At 41.4% G+C, this 21,907-nt stretch overlaps 1 protein-coding gene across 11 annotated transcripts in view; it reads left to right on the forward strand.

Annotated features, from left to right (window-relative positions):
- Nucleotides 1-2,839: 2,839 nt before the first annotated feature.
- The window catches only part of STAU1 (staufen double-stranded RNA binding protein 1), a 53,155-nt gene continuing 34,087 nt past the window's right edge, over nucleotides 2,840-21,907 (forward strand). For 2 of the 11 annotated variants that reach the window (XM_087853517.1, XM_045771514.2), the window contains exons 1-4: nucleotides 2,841-3,094; nucleotides 12,818-12,888; nucleotides 19,583-19,871; nucleotides 21,666-21,790. In XM_087853517.1, the coding sequence (XP_087709643.1) occupies nucleotides 19,667-19,871; nucleotides 21,666-21,790 (330 nt within the window). In that variant the 5' untranslated portion in view covers nucleotides 2,841-3,094; nucleotides 12,818-12,888; nucleotides 19,583-19,666. Of the gene's footprint in view, nucleotides 3,095-3,409; nucleotides 4,342-12,817; nucleotides 12,889-19,582; nucleotides 19,872-21,665; nucleotides 21,791-21,907 lie in introns of those variants that run through there. The other 9 variants (XM_087853515.1, XM_045771517.2, XM_087853516.1 and 6 more) reach the window with 9 other exon arrangements.

A 21,907-nucleotide genomic window follows, 5' to 3' on the forward strand; every position in this document is an offset into this window, starting at 1 on the left:
ATTATATTTGAGAGAGAGCACACAAGCAGGGGCAGTAGTAGGTAGAGGGAGAAGCAGGCTCCCTGCTGAGCAGGGAGCCTGACGCGGGACTCTATCCTAGGACCCTGAAATCATGACCTGAGCAGAAGGTAGGTGCTTAACTGACTGAGCCACCCAGGCAGCCCCCAAACCCAGATTATTATGTAAGTGTTAGAATGGTAGCAACTAGGGGCGCCTGGGTGGCACAGCGGTTAAGCGTCTGCCTTCGGCTCAGAGCGTGATCCCGGCGTTATGGGATCGAGCCCCACATCAGGCTCCTCCGCTATGGGCCTGCTTTTTCCTCTCCCACTCCCCCTGCTTGTGTTCCCTCTCTCGCTGGCTGTCTCTATCTCTGTCAAATGAATAAATAAAATCTTTTAAAAAAAAAAAGAATGGTAGCAACTAATTAAAACTAAAACACAGATGAAAGAAAAAGGAAAAGAAACAACAGCAAGCTGAAGATTTAATACTCCTTGGGGTTTTTTTGGGGGGGGATTGTTTTTGTTTTTCCATCAGGTGAGCACAGATGAAGCACAGGGCTACAGACTGGTCAGACAATACATATGACCCCTTCAGGTTCAGGTGGTCCCCAGCCACTTGACCCCAGGGCTGTTCTCAACACTCCTCGTTTTTTTGAGAATGACAACTCACTCTGTGTAATCAAGGAATTGTATTTAGCTGAGGCATAGGTTAGCTGTGGGGCTGGCTGGGGCCAGGAGGGGGTCACTTAGATTTGTTTTCTCTCTTGTACTGTGAGTTAAATTCTCTTCTAAGGGCCTGCAGACTTCTTGACCCTTGCGAAATAATAAAGGAATTATTTATTTTTCTTAGAGATGAAGGTGGAAATAAGAAACTGTGACCATTAAGTAAATTACACTAAATTCTCTGTATTCCTTCCTAGAAGGCAAATTATATGCATTTATAATAAGGAATGGTAACATGCAATCACATAAAAACCCCGTGAGAGGTTTATTTTTATCTAAAAATTATACTTCGTGTTATCTATGTATCTATTAAAAAGTGGGAAAAGAGGTATCAAGCTGTGAAAAAACATGGAGGAAACTTCGCACATTACTAAGTGGAAGAAGCCAATCTGAAAAGGCTACAGACTGCACGAGTCCGACTATATGACATTTCTGGGAAAGGCAAAAATATGGAGTCGATAAAAAGATCAGTGATTGCTAGGGTTTGAGGGGAGGAAGAGGGAGGCAGTACCCTAACTCACGTGATCCCTGGAATGACACGTGATTGGTCACTAGCATCGTGGCTTAAGCTGCTCACAACAGCACACTTAGAACTTCACAACTCTAAACAGAGTCCTATCACTCTTCAGATAGGGAAGATGAGACAAGGTGTCAAGCTATACTGATTCTCATGTCCACTGGGTAAGATAGGAAATTGTTCCTATTTAACTAAGGGGGAAAGTGAGGCCTAGCTGTATCAGGATCCAAATCGTGGAATAAAATCCAAAATTGAGATTAGGGGGAAAAACATAGAGGGATCTCCCCCCTCAATATATGGAAGGAGGGAAATAAGTTGATACTGGAAGTCATCTGCCCATCACGTGGGTCCCCACAGGTGATAGTAAAATGGGTCAGAATATCCCCTTCTACCTTTACACTTTTGAAGAGATTGTCTGATTGTGCAGGGACCTCAGCTTTGAGTTTAGAGAAACCCCTCTGTGTCTGCTCCTTTACCCAAGTGGCTGTGGGATCCAGACTGCTTAGGACTTAGAGAAAACAATTCTGCTTTAGCAGAGGGCTGGACGATATCTGTTGCTTACCACTGTCTTAGACTGGCACTAACTGGACAGTGAAAGTCCTTTGACTGTTTTTGATGTCCTGAAATTCAATCTCATTGCATATTACAAGAAGCAGAGTAAGGAGGCCTGGTCTAGAGAAAAGTGTCCTCTGGGCTGGGGGCAAGGTCCCAAAGCCGTTTGGAGAGGCCCCTTCAGCCACAGGACCTCCTATCATGAATTTATGCAAATTAAACTACATTGCCTTGTCAAGAGAGATTGAGCAATGGCTAGATTGAAAGATACTGAGAAAGGCAGAGGGAGAAAATAACCATTTTTAAATAGTGGCGAAGTAGTCTCAGAAAGAGGACGCCTGGGCATCTGCAGCTCTTCCCCTCACTGTTTCCTGGACCTCTCACAATGCCCGCATTATCTTTGCTGAGTGTGATTCTAGAGGTCCAAAATTCCCCACCATTAACCCACACCCCCCTATAAGCTTGCTGCTAACACCACTTAATTTATCCAGAACTGCGAGAAAGCAATAGCAATCTGGCACTTCTCGCCCTTTGACTGACTATAAAAATTACTGATTTTATTTATTACGTGCTTCACCTCACTAGAACGTAAGCTCTATGAGGGCAGGGATTTTTGTTCACTTCTATATCCTCAACTCTTGCAGCAGTACCTTGCACACAGCGGGCGTTTAATAAACATTTACGGAAGGAGAAACTAAGGGAAGGAGCGAAAGAAGGCACGGAGGCGGGAGAAAAGGAAGGGCAGAGACAAAAACGGGAAGAACGAAGGGAGGGGGCGGCGTTAAGAAGGCCGGCCCAGCCTCATTGCGGGTCCCAGGGCCGCCCTCCACTCCCAGCAGAACTACAACTCCCAGCTTGCCCCGGGAGTCAGGGCGGGCCGCCGCGACCCAGGCCAGACCAGGCCCCAGCCCGCCAGGCTCCCGGAGTGCCTTGCGAGAGCAGGCGCCGTCGCAGCGCCCGCTGGGACTTGTGGTTCAGGCAGCGGGTGGGGGGTGGGGCCGGGCATGGAGGCGGGCGGGGGCCGGGGGCGGGCGCAGGCCCCTCCCCCGTCACTTCCTGCCGGGCTGCGGGCGCCGGAGCGGCTCTTCAGCGTTTGCGCCGGCGGCCGCCGCGTCTGGCTCGGGTTCCCCCTTCCTCTGACCCCCCGGCCCGGCGGCGCCCGCCTCCTCAGCGGCCACTCCGCCTCTTCCCTCTGCCGTTCCCTTCCTCCTCTCCCTTCTTCCTTCCTCCTTCCCTTTCTCGCCGCCCCCGCCGCCGCCGCCCAGGACCGCCGGCCGGGGGACGAGCTCGGGGCAGCAGCCAGGTGAGGCGGCCGGGCCGGGCCTGGCGGGGCCCGCGCGGGCGCCGCGGCCGCGGCCGCGGGGAGGGGGGCGGCGGGTGGGGCCTAGGCCTCGGCGGGCCCGCGCGCCTGGCCTTCTTCCCCGGGCCTCTGTCCCGCCCGCGGGGCCTGCCCGGAGGAGGCGGGTCCTCCCCCCCCCCCCGCCTCGGGGCGCCCCGCGGCCTGGACCCCAGGCGCTCCAGCTCCTCCACCCCTTGCTGGGGCCAGAAACAGGTGCCACGCCGCCTTTCCTAATTCCTCCTCGTGCGCGGGGATGCCGAAGTTATTCCTGGGGCGGGGGGTGGGGTAGGGGTCCCCGCTTCAAGTCCCTGAGACCCAGAGCGTCTAAATCTCCGCAGCCGGATCTGGAGCGTAGTGGTTACGAGTACAGCCCAGGTGTCCAGCACGGGTACAAATCCCAGCGCTACTCCCTTAAGCAAGTCACTTAAACTCTTTGTGTCTTGGTTGGAAAAGGGGGCTAATGCGGTTCCTGCCTCTTCAGGCTGTTAAGGTTCCGTGAAATGGGGCGTGTGAAGCGCTTATCAGAGTGCCAGACCCACAGCGTGTCCCAATAAACCGTCTGCATAATTTATTAGCATGATATTAAGGTATAGCTTAATGGGCAAAGTGGGATAGAAGTTGACCTACCTACCCATTTGGGTTTTCTTTGAGGCAGAAATGTTTAACGTGCCCACCGCCGGCGCCGGGGCTTTGTTTTGGGTTGTTAACATCTGAAAGGGGCGTACGTTTAATTGGGACACTCTGGAAGTAGGCAGTCTGTAAAAGATGCTGTTATTTCCATCTCCCTCCGCTGAGCCAGCTACAAGATTTTCACCAGCTCCCTCAGTATGAGCAACCTGTCCATTTTTCTGCCATCATCCGGCTTCTTGTTGTTATTTCATTTCTGGGAAAGTTGCTGGCAGCAGCTTTCCTTGAGTTCAGCAAACCTTTCTGGAGCGCTTGCTCTGTGTCAGGCTTTGGGGGGGGGGGCGGTGTATGAAGTTGCAAAAAATATGTCTGTCCTTTCTTGCGCTACATCTCTAACTTCTAACTTTTTTTCACTGCAGCTTTGCTTTTATTCCCTCCGTCCCTGTTGGCCGACTTTCCTTTTAAGCCCTTGCCCCACCTCCGTGTTGCAGTATTGCTTATGTGGAAGTTTTCTTCTGTTCCGGCGAAGATGTGTGCTTCAGTCTGTTCTGCCTCTGTTCTCTGGCTGTGGGGACGTTTTTAAGGTCACTCTTCCCTTCTGCTTGTCGCTTTAATTGTTTAGAGGGTGGTGGAAAGAGAGTTAATCCGGGTTTTTGATTGATCTTGGCCTTTCAGGAATCAGTGTGCTTACCAAATATAAATTACATTGCTGCTTGTTGAGGTAAAAACTAAAAATACAGTTGGATTGTAGAGGGAGCAGTTTCGGCCCTCCTGGTGACAGGTGGGATTTTTAAAACAGCAACTTTATTTAAAGATACTGAGTTTCTTTTAATTCTTTACTTAGTTGTATATGTGTACCTTTCCTTAAGGAAATGCAACTCATGGAGGTTCAAATTTACAAAAAAGTAGTGTGTGTGTGTTCGCTCAACCGAATGATCCTCCTGTGTCCTAGGGTTGTTTTAGGTAGTAAATTTCTTTACTGAATTTAAAGCTGTTTTGATTTACACCTGTCTCTCAGTAACATGTAATGTAAAGTGGCCTCCCCGGTTTTTGGCATTTTCCTGTAATTTTCTGACAGTCTTACCGACATTTCTAGCTTTAAAATCTTTGTTTGGCTGACTCTTCAAAAACACCTAAGAAATAGCTGTACAACACGCATGTCTTCTGCCACCTTGGAAATTGTAGTGTTGGGGAAAGGATGTTTTAATATTGCAGTCTATAACCTTTTTTAAAAACTTTATTATGGAAAACATGCAAAAATTGGATAACTGTAGAGAACCCCCGTGTATCGGTCACTTACTCTGACAATAATTAACTTGTAGCCAAGGTCATCTTGTTTCATGAAGTACCTCCTCCTCCAAACTGGGTTATTTCGAAACAAATCCTAAACATCCTATAATTTTACAAGATTGTCCCAGACTGTTAATCTGTCACAAAATTTACTTTTAGTGGAATCACAGTTCTCATTGTATTTATTGGTCTTCTCATCTCTGTTTACACGATTACTATACAGCAGAAAAAAATGAGCAGCCAAATTAGCTCTTGGTTCAGTGCTTATCCCACTCAGTCATGTCCAAAATACTGCCTTGCTTTGTTTTGTGTACAAAAACAACAGTTCTTGAGCGGTTAGTGGCTATAACTGAAAAGCAATCAGAAATACAGATAACCCTAAACCTGTTTTGGTGGAGACCTACCTGTTAAACCACTTATAATGGAGAATAACTTTGTGTCAAAGTTAACCTACAGTTAATAATTCATAATGAAATTTTCAAAGTTTCTTTACAGTAGTTGTGTAAATATGCCGCTATCACGTTAGGTTAAGAATTAAGCAAAGGGTATTTGATTGCGAAACTCTGTTGTGGAATTATTTTTAGTAAGTATGAATGAATTTCAGAGCCTAGATGCTCATGTTTTTTTTTCTTGTCTAAGAATCCTCCTAAAATTAAAGCTGACAGGAGTATTACATTTGTCATTGTTACTTAATTTTTAGATTTCTGGTCATGGACCGTTCACAGCTTTTTGGCAGTTGTAATTTGCTTTTAGATTATTGTAATTTCAGTTATGTAGGTTTACTTTGAACTTGATCAGGTGTAGTGAAAACGTATGTTATGTTTTAGTTATTACAGTCTGGGAGATGGAGAGGGATGTGCATACCTCTTAAAATTAGAAAAAAAAATCTGTTATCTAAGAAAGGGCACAAAATGTGCTTTATTTAAAAAAATGCTTAGTGCTTCCCAGGAGGCTTAAAGTCAAACTTTTTTAAGTATTTGGAATTGTTACCATAAATACAGTTTGTTCAGACTAAATTGCTCTCTTTTAAGATTCAGCCAGAAAACCCATTTATATACAGATTATTTTAAGTTTAGAGATGAGTATGACTCATAGAACTTTCCCCCCTCATTTCTGAAGTCTTATCCATTAACATAATTCTGAGTGTAATCGTTAAATGTTGGCCTATGCTGTGCTGCTTCATCCAGTCTCCCCTCAGTAAGACAATGAAGATATTTAATACAGGAGGCACAGAGCGGCTCTCAGCTTGCAGGGCAACTTTCTCTCTTGCCCTTTTACTGGATGGAGTGAAAGTGGAATTCACCAGCATAAAAATCAGACTTTAATGAAAAAGGCATCTTTTCGTTGGATGTCATAAGTCAGTTCCAGGGACCCTTTTCTTTTTTTTTTTTTTAAAGATTTTATTTATTTATTTGACAGAGAGAGAGACAGCCAGCGAGAGAGGGAACACAGGCAGGGGGAGTGGGAGAGGAAGAAGCAGGCTCCCAGCGGAGGAGCCCGATGTGGGGCTCGATCCCAGGACCCTGGGATCACGCCCTGAGCCAAAGGCAGACACTTAACGACTGAGCCACCCAGGCGCCCCAGGGACCTTGTTTTTATGAGCCTCCACACTGGATCGTCTTACTCGCTGTCATATTTGGTGGCACAGAATTGCTCAGTTTGGGGAAATGTAAATTCTTTCCCCTTAAATGAGAGCTTTTGAGGTTGCTTTCTCTCTCTCTCAGAATGGGATTCTGGAGTGTTCAGAAATGTTTAGAGAATTTTATGACAGATTTTGTTTCACACTAAACCTATAACAGGTTGTTTTAAATTGTAAACTTTTGGTGAAAGAGACCTTTGTAGCTAACATGCTTCTGGTGAAATTTCTAGATGAGCTTTTCCTTAAATAAAACCTCATTAAAATCAAGGTTTAGCATTTATGCTGTTCCAAAAAGTATCATTTACGAGTTAGAGATTGAACTAGAAGACATGTTATTCGCTATCCTTATTTTTCCCCAACCTTTTATTATGAAAACTTTCAAACATAAAACAAAGTTAAAAGAATTTTACTCTATGCCTCTGTATCTACCACCTGCTTTCTGCCATTGACATTTGACTCCGTTTTATCTCGTCTGTTCTGTTTGTCTGTCTCTTCGAATTCATTAATCCATTTTATTTTTCAGTACATTTCAAAATAAATTGCAGCATCAGCACACTAAATACTTGAGCATACATAGCGACCATGGTGAATTTTAAATTGAGGCAGCTCTGTAAGGTGTTTCTAGACCTTTAAAAGCCAAGGGTTTTGTTGATTTTTGTTTCCAGTTTTGCTTTGACTCCAGAACTTTTTGTTTTTTTTTGAAGAAATGTTTAATGAATTTTTGCAACAAGGTGTGCTTATGTATAAATCAGGTATTACAAAGCTTGAGTAATATTAGCCAAATCCTTTGTTCTCACCTACTAGGGAGATAATAGGATTACAAATATACAGCTGTGTTGATCTTAACAAATAGTACTAGATGGATGGCTTGGAGATCTGTTTTGCTGACAGTTTAATGCTCTGAAGTAGAAAACCTTACCAAAGAAAATTACTTATTATTTAAAAAATGGTAAAATGGGGAAATTACTGCAAAGAGCTTAATTTTTTAAGTATGTTTATTCCCATAGTAGTGAATAAGGTTGATGTAAAAGTGATTTTTGTCACCAGATAAGAGGAGGTAGAAACAAATTTTCTGCAAACTTAATTTTATGTTTTCTGGAATTACACATGTTCATTTATTTGTTAAAGGAGTATATTCAAGGGGCTTCTTCAAAGTATATTTACTGAAAGCAAAAGTAAGAAAATCTATCCAAGAAAGTATTTGCTTTCGATTAAAAATTAGTCTTCTGAATATTAAATTTGTAGCCCATCTGCTTCTGTTTAATGTGGAATCTAATTTGGGGGAGAAGTGTGATGACTTTGTGAGTTTATAACAGTAATGAAGCAAACCAGGCTATTTTATTATAATATGATACGGAGATCATAATTGTTCTAGAAGATTTTTGTTATGTCTACCAGACTACAAAATCTAAAACAAATTTAAGTGCCCTGGGGTCTTTGCCTCAATGAAAAGGATTGTTCATGAGATTGTCTCTATATTTGATGTAGCTTTAGATCTGGTTGCCCAGTGAGTGGGTTGATTTTAGTCAGCTTGTTCTCTGTTCCCATTTAAAATGTTTTTTACAAGTGGTGTGTATCTATAAGTTTATATTTATAGATGTTTATGTGGCTGAGGCCAGGATTAGTAAATTTGCCGGATAATAATACTTGCTACTATTTATTGAGCTCTTAACCATGTGCTAGGTAGGTTAGGATTACAGGGTGAGGGTTACTTGATGCAGGAAAGGAATCTGAAGGGTCAGATTGAATTTATCTAATGATGTACAAGCTGCTGTTCAGAGAGCTCTTCCTTGGTGCTAAGAGTTGAAGTAGACGCTTTATGTTGTATTTCTGATACTGGAAAATGTCTTTGCAGACGTCAGTTCGTAGTGGCTGAGGCCTGTCTGGGAGGCCAGGTAACTGGAGTGGGGTCCTGAGCTCTTTCTACTGAACCACACTTTGTCTCTAATTATGCTCGGGTGCTTTTTGTTTAGGGCGGTTTTTTTCTGTGTGTCACCAGTGCTTCACCATAGCTAGGATGATTTTTCGTTCACTAGAACTTCAGACCAATTTGGAAAAAAGGCCAATTGGAAAAAATACCAATTTGGTATTGTGGGGTGGGGGGAATTTGTTTAGAAAAGTCTGTTTCAGTAATACATAGTCTGTTTATTAAAATTTATTTAGAAAAATTTATTAGAATTTAGAAGAATTTATTAGAAAAGTAATACTTAGTCTGTTAATTAGAATCAGTAATACTTAGTCTGTTTATTTAGAATTTATTTAGAAAAGTCTGTTTCAGGGGCGCCTGGGTGGCTCAGTTGTTAAGCGTCTGCCTTCGGCTCAGGGCGTGATCCCGGCATTCTGGGATCGAGCCCCACATCAGGCTCCTCCACTGGAAGCCTGCTTCTTCCTCTCCCACTCCCCCTGCTTGTGTTCCCTCTCTCACTGGCTGTCTCTCTCTGTCAAATAAATAAATAAAATCTTAAAAAAAAAAAGAAAAGTCTGTTTCAGTAATACTTAGTTTTTAAAATGAACTCTATTCATCATTCCCTTGAAATAGACTTACGGTGTACTTTTGTTTGTTGTGATAGATTGCTACAGCCACATTAACCTAAAACTTGTAGGTTGATTCAGAGGTTTGTGGGGTGGGGGGAATTTATTTAGAAATAAATGGGGAGGAGGATATTTCATTAACCTGTGTGTTGTAGGAGGCTCTCCGCTAAATTATTGCTGTAATCCTTCATGACGTTCATGAAAAATGATTTATGAACTATAGACAAGGTTGTTGCTAAGAAAATTAGTTTCTTTAGAATTATAATTTTCCACTTTATTGGATATGCATTAACTAAACTTCCAGTTAACTTTATAGGGCTCCGTAGTTGTTGCCCTCTTTGCCATGTCTAACATCTGTTTCCTTGCTGATGGTATTGGAAATATTTCATGTAACTTTCTGTTTGGTATTAAACTGCCTCCTGAATAGTTTCATCTTTACTTTCTTTGAATCAATGATCTCCTGAATAGGAAGCCTCTTTGGTTCTCCACCCAGGCAGTAGTCCTCTCTTAATGGCTAGTTTTAAAAAGCTAGATCAGTGAAATTAAACCTGCCCATTGGATTTGGGGTTTTCATGAGATAGTGTGTGAGTTTCCATTCTGTTTCAACCTCAACTGAGGTGACCGTGTAGTCTGTAATGACATACATGTATCTCATTAATCATGAAAAGGTGTCAGAAATGTGTCTTTTCTGGGGATGAAGTGAGCACATGCTGCTTCTTAAATTGTCTATATTGGCTCCCTTCAGGCACGAGCTTTTTGATCTAACTAGATCTTGTCTGATTCTCTCACAGTTTTGCTTTTTGAAGTCCATGCTTTCTATAGATTAAAATTAACTGAGGCATGAATTTTCTACTCTTGCAGATTCCACCCTGATACAAACAGGGCCATTGTCTGCTGATTCCATTGTGATTTTGTACAAAATGCTAGGCAGTCCTTTCCTCTGTCAGAAAGAAGATAATTTATATGTAATGATAAGTCTGATTATGCCTGGAGGCTTATGTTCTTTGTTGCACAATTTAACCAACCTGCTCATTGAAGCTCTATGACCCTTCACCTAGATGATAGTCAAATAGAGTTAGGTAAATAAATTCCCTTTTTGTTTGGAGTATAGTGAACCTTTATCGTCTGGAACATTTGGAGTATGATTACTGCTGGGTACTGATTTCCCTGTTAACAGAATTTACCTACTTAAGCACCAAACATAAAAAAAAGAATAAAGTAAAAAAATTTTTTTTGGATAAAGTTCTTTCTAATTTTGCTGTTTTTTTTTCTTTCTTAAATAGTGTGTTTCGAACATGACTTAAACGTCGTTTTATAGTATCAGTTACAGTGTACCCTAAGAAAGTGACGTTTAACAGCTAAGTTTGGTATGGAATGTCATACTTTACAATCATTTCACCTGTATTACCAGCTAATCCATCCAAGGAGTACAGTTATTATTTTATTAATCATATGCAGTTGGTGGTGGTAACCCCATTTAATATAATAAGGTTGAAGCCTCTTAACATATTAAATGAAGCATGTATTATTCAGCTCAGCACCAGAGTTGGACCCAAACTTGGATCTCCAGCCAAGACTTTCCTCCACCATAACCAGACAGCCCTGTGCTAGCTGGTTTGCCCTTATCCTACGAGTTAAAATGCCACTGTGAATTATTTACTTAAATTTGTGTTAGGTTCAGGGTTATTCTTGTACCAATGTGAATTCCACAAGGACAGGGACTGTATCTTATTTATGAACTCCCTTCTCCCCAGTGTCTAAAATACTGCCTGCAAGTAGTAGGTGTTCACTAATTATTTGTTGAGTGAATAAAGCAATGAATGTAATCCGTTCATTTGCGTTCTAATATGTTTTCTTGAGTGGGAAAGGAAGGGAGTTGGGCTTAACCCCCAGTCTGTCTTCTCTACCACTGCTTGGAGAAAGTAAGTGCTATATAGTTACACTGGTAGTAATCATGACAGTTTCAGATGATCATTTTGAAAATGGTTGGAGGATCTCAAAAACTGCGTTTGGTCACAGAAGTGCGAATGTGTACGTGAGTGTCAGCTATCCTTGTCTTGTGTGAAGATATCTGAAATCCAGATGGTTACAAGCTGCTGTATTTCTCCCCCCTCGTCCTTTCCCCTTTGGTGTAAAGTTGTTGGTGGTTGTTTCTTACCGTTGTCATTGTCTGACTGTAGCAGCTTCCTTTTTCCAGTCTTATTTATTTATTTATTGTATTAAAAATTTTTAAACTCCTGGGTTGGGCTAAAAAAACGTAGATACCCAAACCTAACCATAATCGTTCAGTACAGATGGACTTGAATTGAGGGAAGCCCCCAGGAGTAGAAGGCATGAGCTCTCCTAGGTCGTCTGAGAAATGTCTGTGGGCTGCTCAGAGGCCTTTTCCAGTTTCCATTTATGCTAGTCTTGTGAATGGGTGAGATTATGGAGTAACAGGCCTCTAGATTGGAAAGTTACTGGTATAACATACTAGCTACGAAAAGAACTTGAGTTGTTTAAAATATCGTAAAACAAATTAGAGTTTATTGTTTTATTTCTGAAATTGTTTGGACAGTGAACAGCTACTTTTATCTTCTGTTAACTCACAGTAGCAGTGAGAAATTGAAATGAGTGAAATTATGTTGTAAAAATGCAAAAGGCATCTCAAGGTAAGGAATCGTCTTTGTTGCTGACTACAGTTGACCTGTGAACAACACAGGTTTGACCTGCATGTGTCCATTTATATGTGGATTTTTAAAATAAATACAGTACAGTATTGTATATGTATTTTCTCTTTATGATTTTGTTAATATCTTCTTTTCTCTAGCTTTATTGGAAGAATACTGTATATAATACAATATAACATATAAAATATGTGTTAATCAACTGTTTATGTTATCGGTAAGGCTTCCGGTTACCATCTTGGCTATAAGTGATTAAGTCTTTGGGGAGTGAAAAGTTATACGTCGATTTTCAACTGTGTGGGGTGGGGGGTCAGCACCCCTAACTCCCGCGTTGTTCAAGGATCACCTGTACTACCCTTTAAAAAGGAAGATACCTTTAGATAAATCAGATCTGAGAGTTTGAGAATTAAACTCTTATGTCGCCTGAAATCCAGTTCTAAAGAGTGATTATGGTTTGGATTTACTAGAGGTAATGTGCTTTTTGTATTTTGCAATTTAATATCAGAATGTTTATGTACAAAGTGCGTTTTTGTAAGTTTTCCTATGCGGCTGTATTTGCATGACCAAGCATATGGTAAGGACGTTTATGAATAAAATATTTAGCTGGTAGTTAAAAGGGGGAAAACCCCATAAGTTTAAAAACCACGCTTGTGTGATCAGACAGTATATGATGCCCAGTTTCTTTCTTTAAAATTAGTTTCGAGGTGTTCACCTCTCTGTCACGGTCATGTCTCCACGAAGTGCTCAACCCAGTTCCCAGGCAGTTGTGTCTTCTGTGGACTCTAGTGTGCTGCCTCGAGCCATGACCTCATGTTTTCAGAAACTTCCCTACTTGTAAATTTTAGGTTTCCCCCAAACTTGAGCAGTATATCTATATCTTCATTGTCAGAAATGACCTACTCTAGTAAATTATTGTTGTTTCTTATTTTCTAGGAGTTTCCTAACCACATAACCTCTCAGAACTGAACCAAAACAGCATTATTCCCGGAGCACCTCTTTTTAAGGTACACATAATTTGGCTCTGTAATTTCAGGCCTGTTCATAATCTGTAATATTTTTGAATTCTTGAATGACTTGTGTGGAAAATGACTTTTACTTCTGGCTGTAATGTTAGGGAAACAGAAGAAATTGTATGCAGCCTGAATTTCTTTTTACTCTTGAGATTTAATTAGAAAGTAAATGCAGGGAAGATTGTTGGCAAGAATGTAAAACCCTTTAGCCAGCACTGCCATGTACTTTAAATGTCGAGACGTGAAAATTGGCCACTAACGTTGTGATTAGACACGACTTGGTTGGTAAGCATCCTACTCATAGCAGCTTTTGTAGCTTGCCTTTGATTTCTCAGACTGTTTACGTAGAACTTACTTTTCAAACTTGTGGAAATAATCCAGCGTTGTTTTCTGTCATGAGATAGGGTTTTGAATCCAGTTCCATTTACTGCTGGCTGCTGGTGATCATCTAGACCACAAGTTTTGTAAGAGTTGAGGGTTTTACAGTTTATATCAAGGCTCTGCAAAATACACTGCGTGCGTCAGTACCGCCTGGTACTTTAGCACTTTCCCTCTGAGAGCTGAATGCACAGCATCATACCATCACTGAGGTAGTGATTAGTAGACAAGTCAAACCCAACTTTCTTTGGGAATGAGCAAATTGAAGCATAAGGAAATCAGGGAAGTTGTATCAGGCTCAGTGAATGGATTTACACTGGCTTTATTTAATGCTTTTCTTTTCAAAGGACTAAACTGTTACCAAACATACCATGCCTCAGGATTTCTCCATCATTTTAGCGCTCCACTTGCTACAGCTGAGGCTTTGCCGAACATCCTGTTACAGAGTGTTTTGGGGAGACTGAGGCACCGGGCAGTGGATTGCCAAGAACTGGGTGGATAATTGCTGTCTTATTGGGAGTAGAACTGAAAGCCACAACTCAGAAGTTTGATCAGATTTAACGTTGTTGGTTGCTACTTAGCAGCAAGGCTGGTTTCTTAGAAACTGGGTCTTGGCTCTGGTCTGTTTTGCATGAAGATGATGGTAAATGCAGTTGTGTTTCTAGGTAGATGGCACATAGCTCCAGAGTACAATTTCCCTTTTCTGAAAGGAAAAGCCAGTTAACTGCTACGTTGAACTAAGTCCCTTCTTATTGAAGAATAGGTTACACAGTGCTACTCTGAAAAATCTCCAGCAAATCGTGAGTAGTCACTCATTTTGGTTGGTTGAAGACATTTCTCTGTGTTTTTATAAGTTTAGGTTTAAAAGACACTTAGATGTTTGCAAAAAATAGTATATGTTTGACTTTAGTTATTTTTAAGAGTTCCTCCTAGGGAATGGAAGAGGGGAGCTTGATAAGGTTGCAAAGCTAGAAAAGAAAGGAAGGTTTGCAACTCGTTAGGCTGCAGAGGTAAAGTTTTTTTCACTTTGGTTTGGTATGATGGTTTTTCCAAGATGAACAATTAATAATGAATTCTCTTTTAGGAAGTGTTTCTTTAAATGGACCACCCAGTGGTTACATTTGTGTGGAAAGAAAATCCTCCGTTGCCCACTTGGCACGGAGCCAAGTGTGAGACAGGGCCACATTCAGTCACTGGGATGCAAAGATCTCAAGCAGCCTGGGTTGTTTCAAGGCATTATTTTTGGCTGATTTTATTGTCTTACAAGTGATTGTGCCTCCTCAGGACTACTTGTCCTGTCTTTCGTTTGAGCACCAAGTACATAGCGGTCTTTATTTTTTTTTAAAAAGATTTTATTTATTTATTTGACAGAGAGACAGCCAGCGAGAGAGGAAACACAGACGGGGGGGTGGGAGAGGAAGAAGCAGGCTCCCAGTGGAGGAGCCTGATGTGGGGCTCGATCCCAGGACTCTGGGATCACGCCCTGAGCCGAAGGCAGAAGCTTAACGACTGAGCCACCCAGGCGCCCCCATAGTGGTCTTTTTGTTTTGTTTTTCCCTCTGTCTTAAGTAGTTTGGTCATCTTTCTTTTAAAGAACCTTTTTATTATTGGGTAATTTGATATGTGGGCCTGCTATTGGATATTGTTTGCTTGACATTGCCGTTGTTATTTGGAAATGGTTATGTAGGAGTATAGCGATTGCCATGTTTCTGTATTTGTTGCCGTCCTGCCTATGGGTGTTTAGATAATGTTCGGAGTCAATGAATTGCTGTTCTGGGGATCAGAGCCAGGATGGTGGGTGCTGGTAGGGGGTGAAAGAAGGGAGATGTGGTGGTGGTTGTGGGGGTGGAGTGAATTTATTTGTAGGAAATATAAAACCACATTGCAACCAGAAAGATGTGTGCAAAAACGATCTTAGAAATAACTGTTGAATGTTAAGGAATGCTGTGGGCATTTTAGGTGTATTTCAAGGCTATAGTAGGAAAAATGGTTTATTCCTTAGCTTTTTTATTGTTGTTGATAAAGTTTCTCTGAGAGTGGAGCCTCTCAAAACCTAGAGAATGGATTAATAGATTTATAGTTGGTTGCTTAAAGATCTCTTTTTGTGTCTTTGAGGGAAAGTTTAACAAATAGCTTTTTTTCAATTTACCGTATAAGGGTTCACATGTAGTAGATGCTTAATAAATTTTTGTTGAATATTGAATGTATATACTATCCTGAAATTGCTCTTCATACAACTGATGCTTTATCCTGGCCAGGAACTGGAGTGCTCTTGTGTCTGAGTACCCATATTACATAAGATTTGATGGGGGACTTGTAAGGGAGAGATTTTTGGTAGAATGTTTGTGGCTATCTTAGTTTGTCCAGAATTGGGGTGACTTTGCCTTTTCTTTTTCTCTTTCTTGTCCTTCTTTTTCTTTTTCTTTCTAACATATCTCGTTTGGAAACATTACTTACTGCAAAGGGAAATGTTATATGTTGAACGTAAAAGTTAGCTACTTCATTATAAGTCATGTGATACTCTAGTTACAAACTGGATATTAAAAATGAGGTTTTTCCATGATTGCTGAAGTAGTTGTTTCATATTACAGTGATATAACAATCTGTTAGTTGAAAGTGAGTAAGACTAAGCACTCTTGCAGATCTTGCAGATAGGTCTGTAAACTATTTCTAGAAGAACCCGCCTTTTTGTATATTAAACAGATCACTGAGATGGTGCACTCAGTATGGCCTACTCTTGGTCAGTCACTGCTGAGTGAGGAAGTTGCATTTGTGTCTCATCACTTTTTTTTCTTTTCTGGAGAGAGAGCGCACGAGAGAGGGGGAGGGAGAGAGAGAATCCCAAGCAGGCTCCACGCCCAGCACAGAGCCCACAGGGGGCTTGATCTCAAGACCCCGAGATCACGACCTGAGCCAAAGTCAAGAGTTGGACGGACGCTCAATCGACAGAGCCACCCAGACACCCCTGTGCCTGATCATTTTTTAACACATTATGTATAATTTTTAAAAATGCTTAGGGGTACCTGGGTGGCTCATTTGGTTAAGCGTCTGACTTGATCTCTGCTCAGGTCTTGATCTTAGGGTCATGAGTTTGAGCTCCACACTGGGCTCCATGCTGGGCATGGAAAATAACCTTTAAAAAAATGCTTTTGTAGCATTCGTGTGCCCACATTCCCCTTCCCACAACCCATTAAAAAGTATGTGACACTTGTGAAATGGAAGCTGCCAGCCAAGGTCAGACTATTTTTATGAGAAGATTTTTGTGTCACCAAACCAAACTTGGGACTTGGAATTAGGAGTCTTAACAAAATAAAAAGGTTCTCTATCCTGTCACCTCTCTTTGTGTTCTAGTGCTTGTGTATCTTAATATAAAGATTTGAGAATAAGATGAACATGTTTTGAGAATAAGATGAACATGTTTTCCTGAGTTGGTGTCTAAAGCTCTTGAGATAAAAGAAACCAAAAGCCCTGTCTGTGCTGGAGGCAGGAGGCTGGAGGCAAATAGCCTCACGACACAGGCTTAACAGTTAAAGGTGCTTCCGGTGCTGAGGAAAGCTGAAGTCTTTGTGTTTTCAGTTTTCCACCTAATTTTACTGTGTGTAAAATGTTGTTCTTTTATAAGAAGACTGATAAATCATTTTAATCTCTTTGGAGTGCCTAACTTATCTGGTAGCAAGTAATTCTTAAAGATAGGCTCAAAAGAAAGGCACATTTTCATGTAAGCATTTAGTCTTCAGGACAGGGGTAGTACCGTTGAGCCACAGGAGCTAAATTCGTACAGAAGTAGTATCTCCAGAATTCGGTGGTTCCCCTGAATGCTGCTGTGCACTCTGTAAGTAGCAGTAGTAAAAAGCTTTATTTGTTGTTCACATTTGTGTGGGTAAATAATATATTTTACCCCGTTTATAACTATGTCAGCTGCCTGGCTTCTCTTTGGGAGAGGAGCGTCTGTTTGGGTAAAATATTAGCCTCAATTTTTTAGAGCCTTTTGAGATGAAAAGGGGATTTTCTTTTCCTAAGAATATAAGCTACTTATTAGTGAGATTTTATTTTGTGGTTTAGTATATGTGTACTCGAAACAGCATCCTTGGCCCCTCTGTCCACTAGATACCAGTAATTCCTCCCATCCTCCGGTTGTCGACAGCCAAATAATGTATCCAGACCTTGTAAGATGTCTTTGAAGAACTGAATTGTCCCCTCTTTAGAACCACTGCATTAGAATAGATTCTCTTTTCAGGCTTAAAGACACATAGGAGCGTTCATGTGCTAATGGGTACTGTTTGTTGAATTTTAGTATTGGTCATGGTGGACATTCGAAATCTATGGACGTGTACAGCCTTATTAGGGTTTTAGAAAATTTTTATTTGCAGTTTTGAACTACTTGTTTCAACCAGTTGTTATACAGACACAACTCCAGGTGAACTTAAGGTAACATTTTTGGGGCAGTCTTAATTAAAGGCCATTTGTTCCCTTTTTCAACTTCTAGAAAATCGGTATATTTGTGTCTGTGACTGGAGGTGCTGGCTGTGGGCCTGCTGTAGGCAGCATTAGCCAAAAAAGATCTCTTTGGGCCCCACCCTTTCTAAATTTAGTTCATTCATTCAGTCTCATACTCTCAGAGCAACCCAGGACAGGACTGGGTTGGTGCTTCTGGGATGCAGGTAGGCTCTGGAGCAGACACTGTTTTGGCTTATTTTTTGACCTGTGACTAGTGGTCGTGTGAAGTTGTGAGTACACTATAAATAGGTTTTGGTTTTTTGTTTTTTGGTTTTTTTTTTTTTTTTTTTGTAGAAGAAAATGCCCTCAAGACAGTTTAGAAAGAGAAGGGGAAAGGGAGTTTGGGGGGGTTGGGGGGCATTGAGAGAGAAGTATTTCTATTTTGGCAGCTGAAGGAAATCAAAACAATGAAACAAGGTCCTAGCTGATTTCTGGATGGTTCTGGACTTGTTTCTTAATGTTGGCAACTTGTCTACCAGGACAGTTATCTAGTCTTTAGTGGATCTCCTCTGTCCTTTGTTCTGAGTCCAAAAGTAAACAAGAAACATTGGTGGGATTTTGGTGAATAAGGTAATGCTTCTGTCTCTATATCCAAAGTCATGTTTGAGCTGAGGTGTTTGGGTGGTGGTTTTTAGTTTTGCAGTTCTTTTTGTTCTCAATAAGAGAGAATGTGCCAGAACTCAAGTAACTTAATTGCTCTGGTCGTTCATCTCTTTCTAAAGGTCCAGCTTTAATTAAAAATTATTCTGAGACTTTTTAAAAAATTAAGTAACAATTACTCTGTAATAGAACTTCGGATTTGTTATGCTGATTTCTGTTTTAGTTGGCTTTTTCTACTCTTTGTTGCTACTGGTCATTTTGGGGGTACTTTTGACTTGCTTAAAAACATTTTCAGCTTTTTGGAGGATGACCGTGAACATAAGCAGAACTGTCCTTATTTTTGACTTATGAAGAAATTTAAATGTATTTAGAAATAATGCCTTTGGAACTTAGAAGATGAAGTAAACCGTCTCCTCTGCTCCCCGGGTTCCACTCGCCAGCCACACCAGTGAAATTACCAGTCTGAAGTCTGTTCCTCTCTTCTTCATCTTCCCCCACTTTTGCTTTTAATCATACAAACACTATAGAGTGTTCTTTACTATTCAAATGATTTCTCAGGATACTGCATATTGATGTAGATGCAAGTTTTGTTTGGGGTCTGTAACTAAATGAGACCATCTCAACAAACCTCATAGGAAAAAGATTTTTTTACTGTCATAAGCAAAAAGAAACAGCAACAGTGACAAATTCCTGTCTTTCTTCAGTCAGCTTAAAGGAAAACTGTAAGGGTGCCAGTCTGAGCACACGGCCCTTTGGTGAAAGCAGTGTTGACATTCACCCATTAATGGTCTTAGGAACCTAGGATGCTTTCAGCTTCTGATAATTTTGAAGCCAGAAATCTTTACCGTAGCTCATAGAGGATGGAAAGCCTCTCCCTATTTTTTTTAATTGGCCATTTTGAATATAGGCTGCAGTTTGTAATTCTTAATATTCAACAGTGAATATCATTAAACCCTACTGATGCTCTTTATAAAATAAACATGCAGAGCAGACGGGTATTGCAAGTCATTTAAAAGCAGTGTCAGAAAGTCACACGGCCAGGAACCTCACTGTGTACCAAGGGGAAACCCACTTCTAAGACATCAGCGGAGCTACAGGCTCAGTGGGACTATTTTCATTCTTGAGTAGGTGACACCGATTTTGACTGAATATTGGCAATTACAGATCTCCTCTATAATTTACCTTTTTATTTTCTTTCCCTTACAACCTTTAGGTAGAACTTTAGACTTCATAGCACTGAATTAACCTGCACTGAAAGCTGTTTACCTGCAGTTGCTCACTTTTGTTGAAAGTGACCATGTCTCAAGTTCAAGTGCAAGTTCAGAACCCATCTGCTGCTCTGTCAGGGAGCCAAATACTGAGCAAGAACCAGTCTCTTCTCTCCCAGCCTTTGATGAGTATTCCTTCTACTACTAGCTCTCTGCCCTCTGAAAATGCAGGTAGACCTATTCAAAACTCTGCTTTACCCTCTGCATCTCTTACACCCACCAGTGCAGCTGCAGGTAAGCGTATAAATCCAAGTGTCTTCTTTTTTCAAATGTTTTCTTAGCCTGTTTTTTGATCTGATAAGTAGATTGCAGATATAGGGAGCTCTCACATTACCTTCAAGAAGCAGAAGAAAGTATTAACACCCATGCTTCTTTATTCCAGATGTAAAACACTCGGTTGTATACTGGGTTTTTGGAGGCCTGAGTTGACAGACCATTTCAAAGTATAAGAAAGGGAATTGAAAACTAAACTATAAAACCTAGCTTATTATAAAGTGGTAGCCAGCAGAAAGAATTGAATAGTAAATACCACTTTGGATTTGTGTTGCTGTATGGGAAAATTTCTGCTTTTAAAATTATTTCCCAGAACTGACAAAAAATTCTTGTACGTGTAAGCCCTTGTTTTAGATGTCTGTAAGATTATACCCCAAGCAGGGGGCAGCCAGATTTACTGGAAAGCAAGAGAGTGCATTGGCATTTGTTAATTTTTATCTCGAACAAGTAAGTTTAAGTTGAGGCTCCAGAGGTAGTTCAGAAATCACAGTGAGGACCAGTTAGAAATTGAACAAAGAAGCAGAGGTTTTTGAAGAGGAAATAATTTCAGAAGCATTTAAATCTGACTGTTAGGAAAATAAAGATGAACTAAATATTAAATATGTCCGTTGATGGGGCACGTGGCTGGCTCAGTCTGAGCATGCGACCCTTGATCTCGGGGTTGTAGTAAGTTCAAGCCCCACATTGGGTGTAGAGAGTACTTTAAAAAAAAGTTATAAATGAATGTGTTCATTGATGAGAAAAGACTTGAAACACCTGAAAAATAATCCTGAAAACAATATTCTGCTTCCCAACCCTTCCCCAAAGTGGCAAAACCAAGTAAATGGGGTGCCAGCATGGGTGTCTCCATTAGCAGAGTCACCTTCTAACAAATTCTTTCAACCCCTTGTGCCTGACAATTTCCTTTGCATTTCCTCCTTCGTTTCTCATTTCCTTTACTTTGTAAATCTGTTCTTACAGTGTTGGCTCGTCCCCCTCTCAGCTGCATGGCATCTGTCACCCTACCTTTAGGCTTCCTTGGACCGGCTCGCCAGAGAGCCATCTTGACTTGTCGTAATACCCAACAGATTTCAGTTTTCCCCAAATTTGCCATTGGAGACCATCTTCAAAGGAAATGTCACGGGCTGTTTTCAGTCCTCCGGGATTAACTGCTTTTTCTTCTAATGTGTTCTTACATCCACATCCTACTGACTTTGTAAAACGCCTGCCCACCAAGGCCATTTATTTTACTTGTACAATTCTCAGAAGTAGGTAAGGTCTGAGGATGGCAGCCTCTGGAGATAAGACTAGGGGATGCCCCAGGAACGAGAAGGTAGCCGTGTGGAACACGACAGTCGTTGTTTGAGAAATGGCATTGGCACGTTGAGTTTTGTGCAATAACCGACAGGGTCCAGCTGACGGCTGTTGTGGTAACCAGTGTGTCTGTGCTCACAAGACCTCCGTGTTATTCCCGTGGTTGGTGATAATAACAGTGCTTCATCTGATTTCACATCTTGCTTGCTGCCATGGTTTAGTTATCCCCCTGACCTCAGTTCTCTCTCTTGGGAAGACACACTCCTAGGTTCCCTGGCTTCGGCCAGTTCAGAGCAGACCCCAGCTGTCCTTCAGGCAGGCGCCCCCGCGTGGTTTGCACTTGCGGAACACTGCTGCTCTGACTCCTTAGACCTTCTGTTTTCCCTCTTTTCTCATGTCCCTGGGACAGCAGCAGTCCTGTATACTGCTAGTTGACTTCATTGCTCTGACGTTATTTTTCAGTTCCTTCTAGCATGGCACACCCCAAAGAGAAAACCCCAATGTGTCTTGTGAATGAGTTAGCCCGTTTCAACAAGATTCAGCCTGAGTATAAGCTTTTGCGTGAGCAAGGTCCAGCTCACTGTAAGGTAAATATTGTCCATACTGCTTATGCATTTATAACCCACCAGGAATGTTTTCTGTCTTTTTATGCTGCTCCAAGTGGTGCTGTGGTTCAGAATATGTACTTTCCAACCACTGAGGCT

The sequence above is a fragment of the Ursus americanus genome, chromosome 22 (genome assembly GCF_024610735.1).
Source record: "Ursus americanus isolate L20-20 chromosome 22, mUrsAme1.1.p, whole genome shotgun sequence".
NCBI lineage: Eukaryota > Metazoa > Chordata > Mammalia > Carnivora > Ursidae > Ursus > Ursus americanus.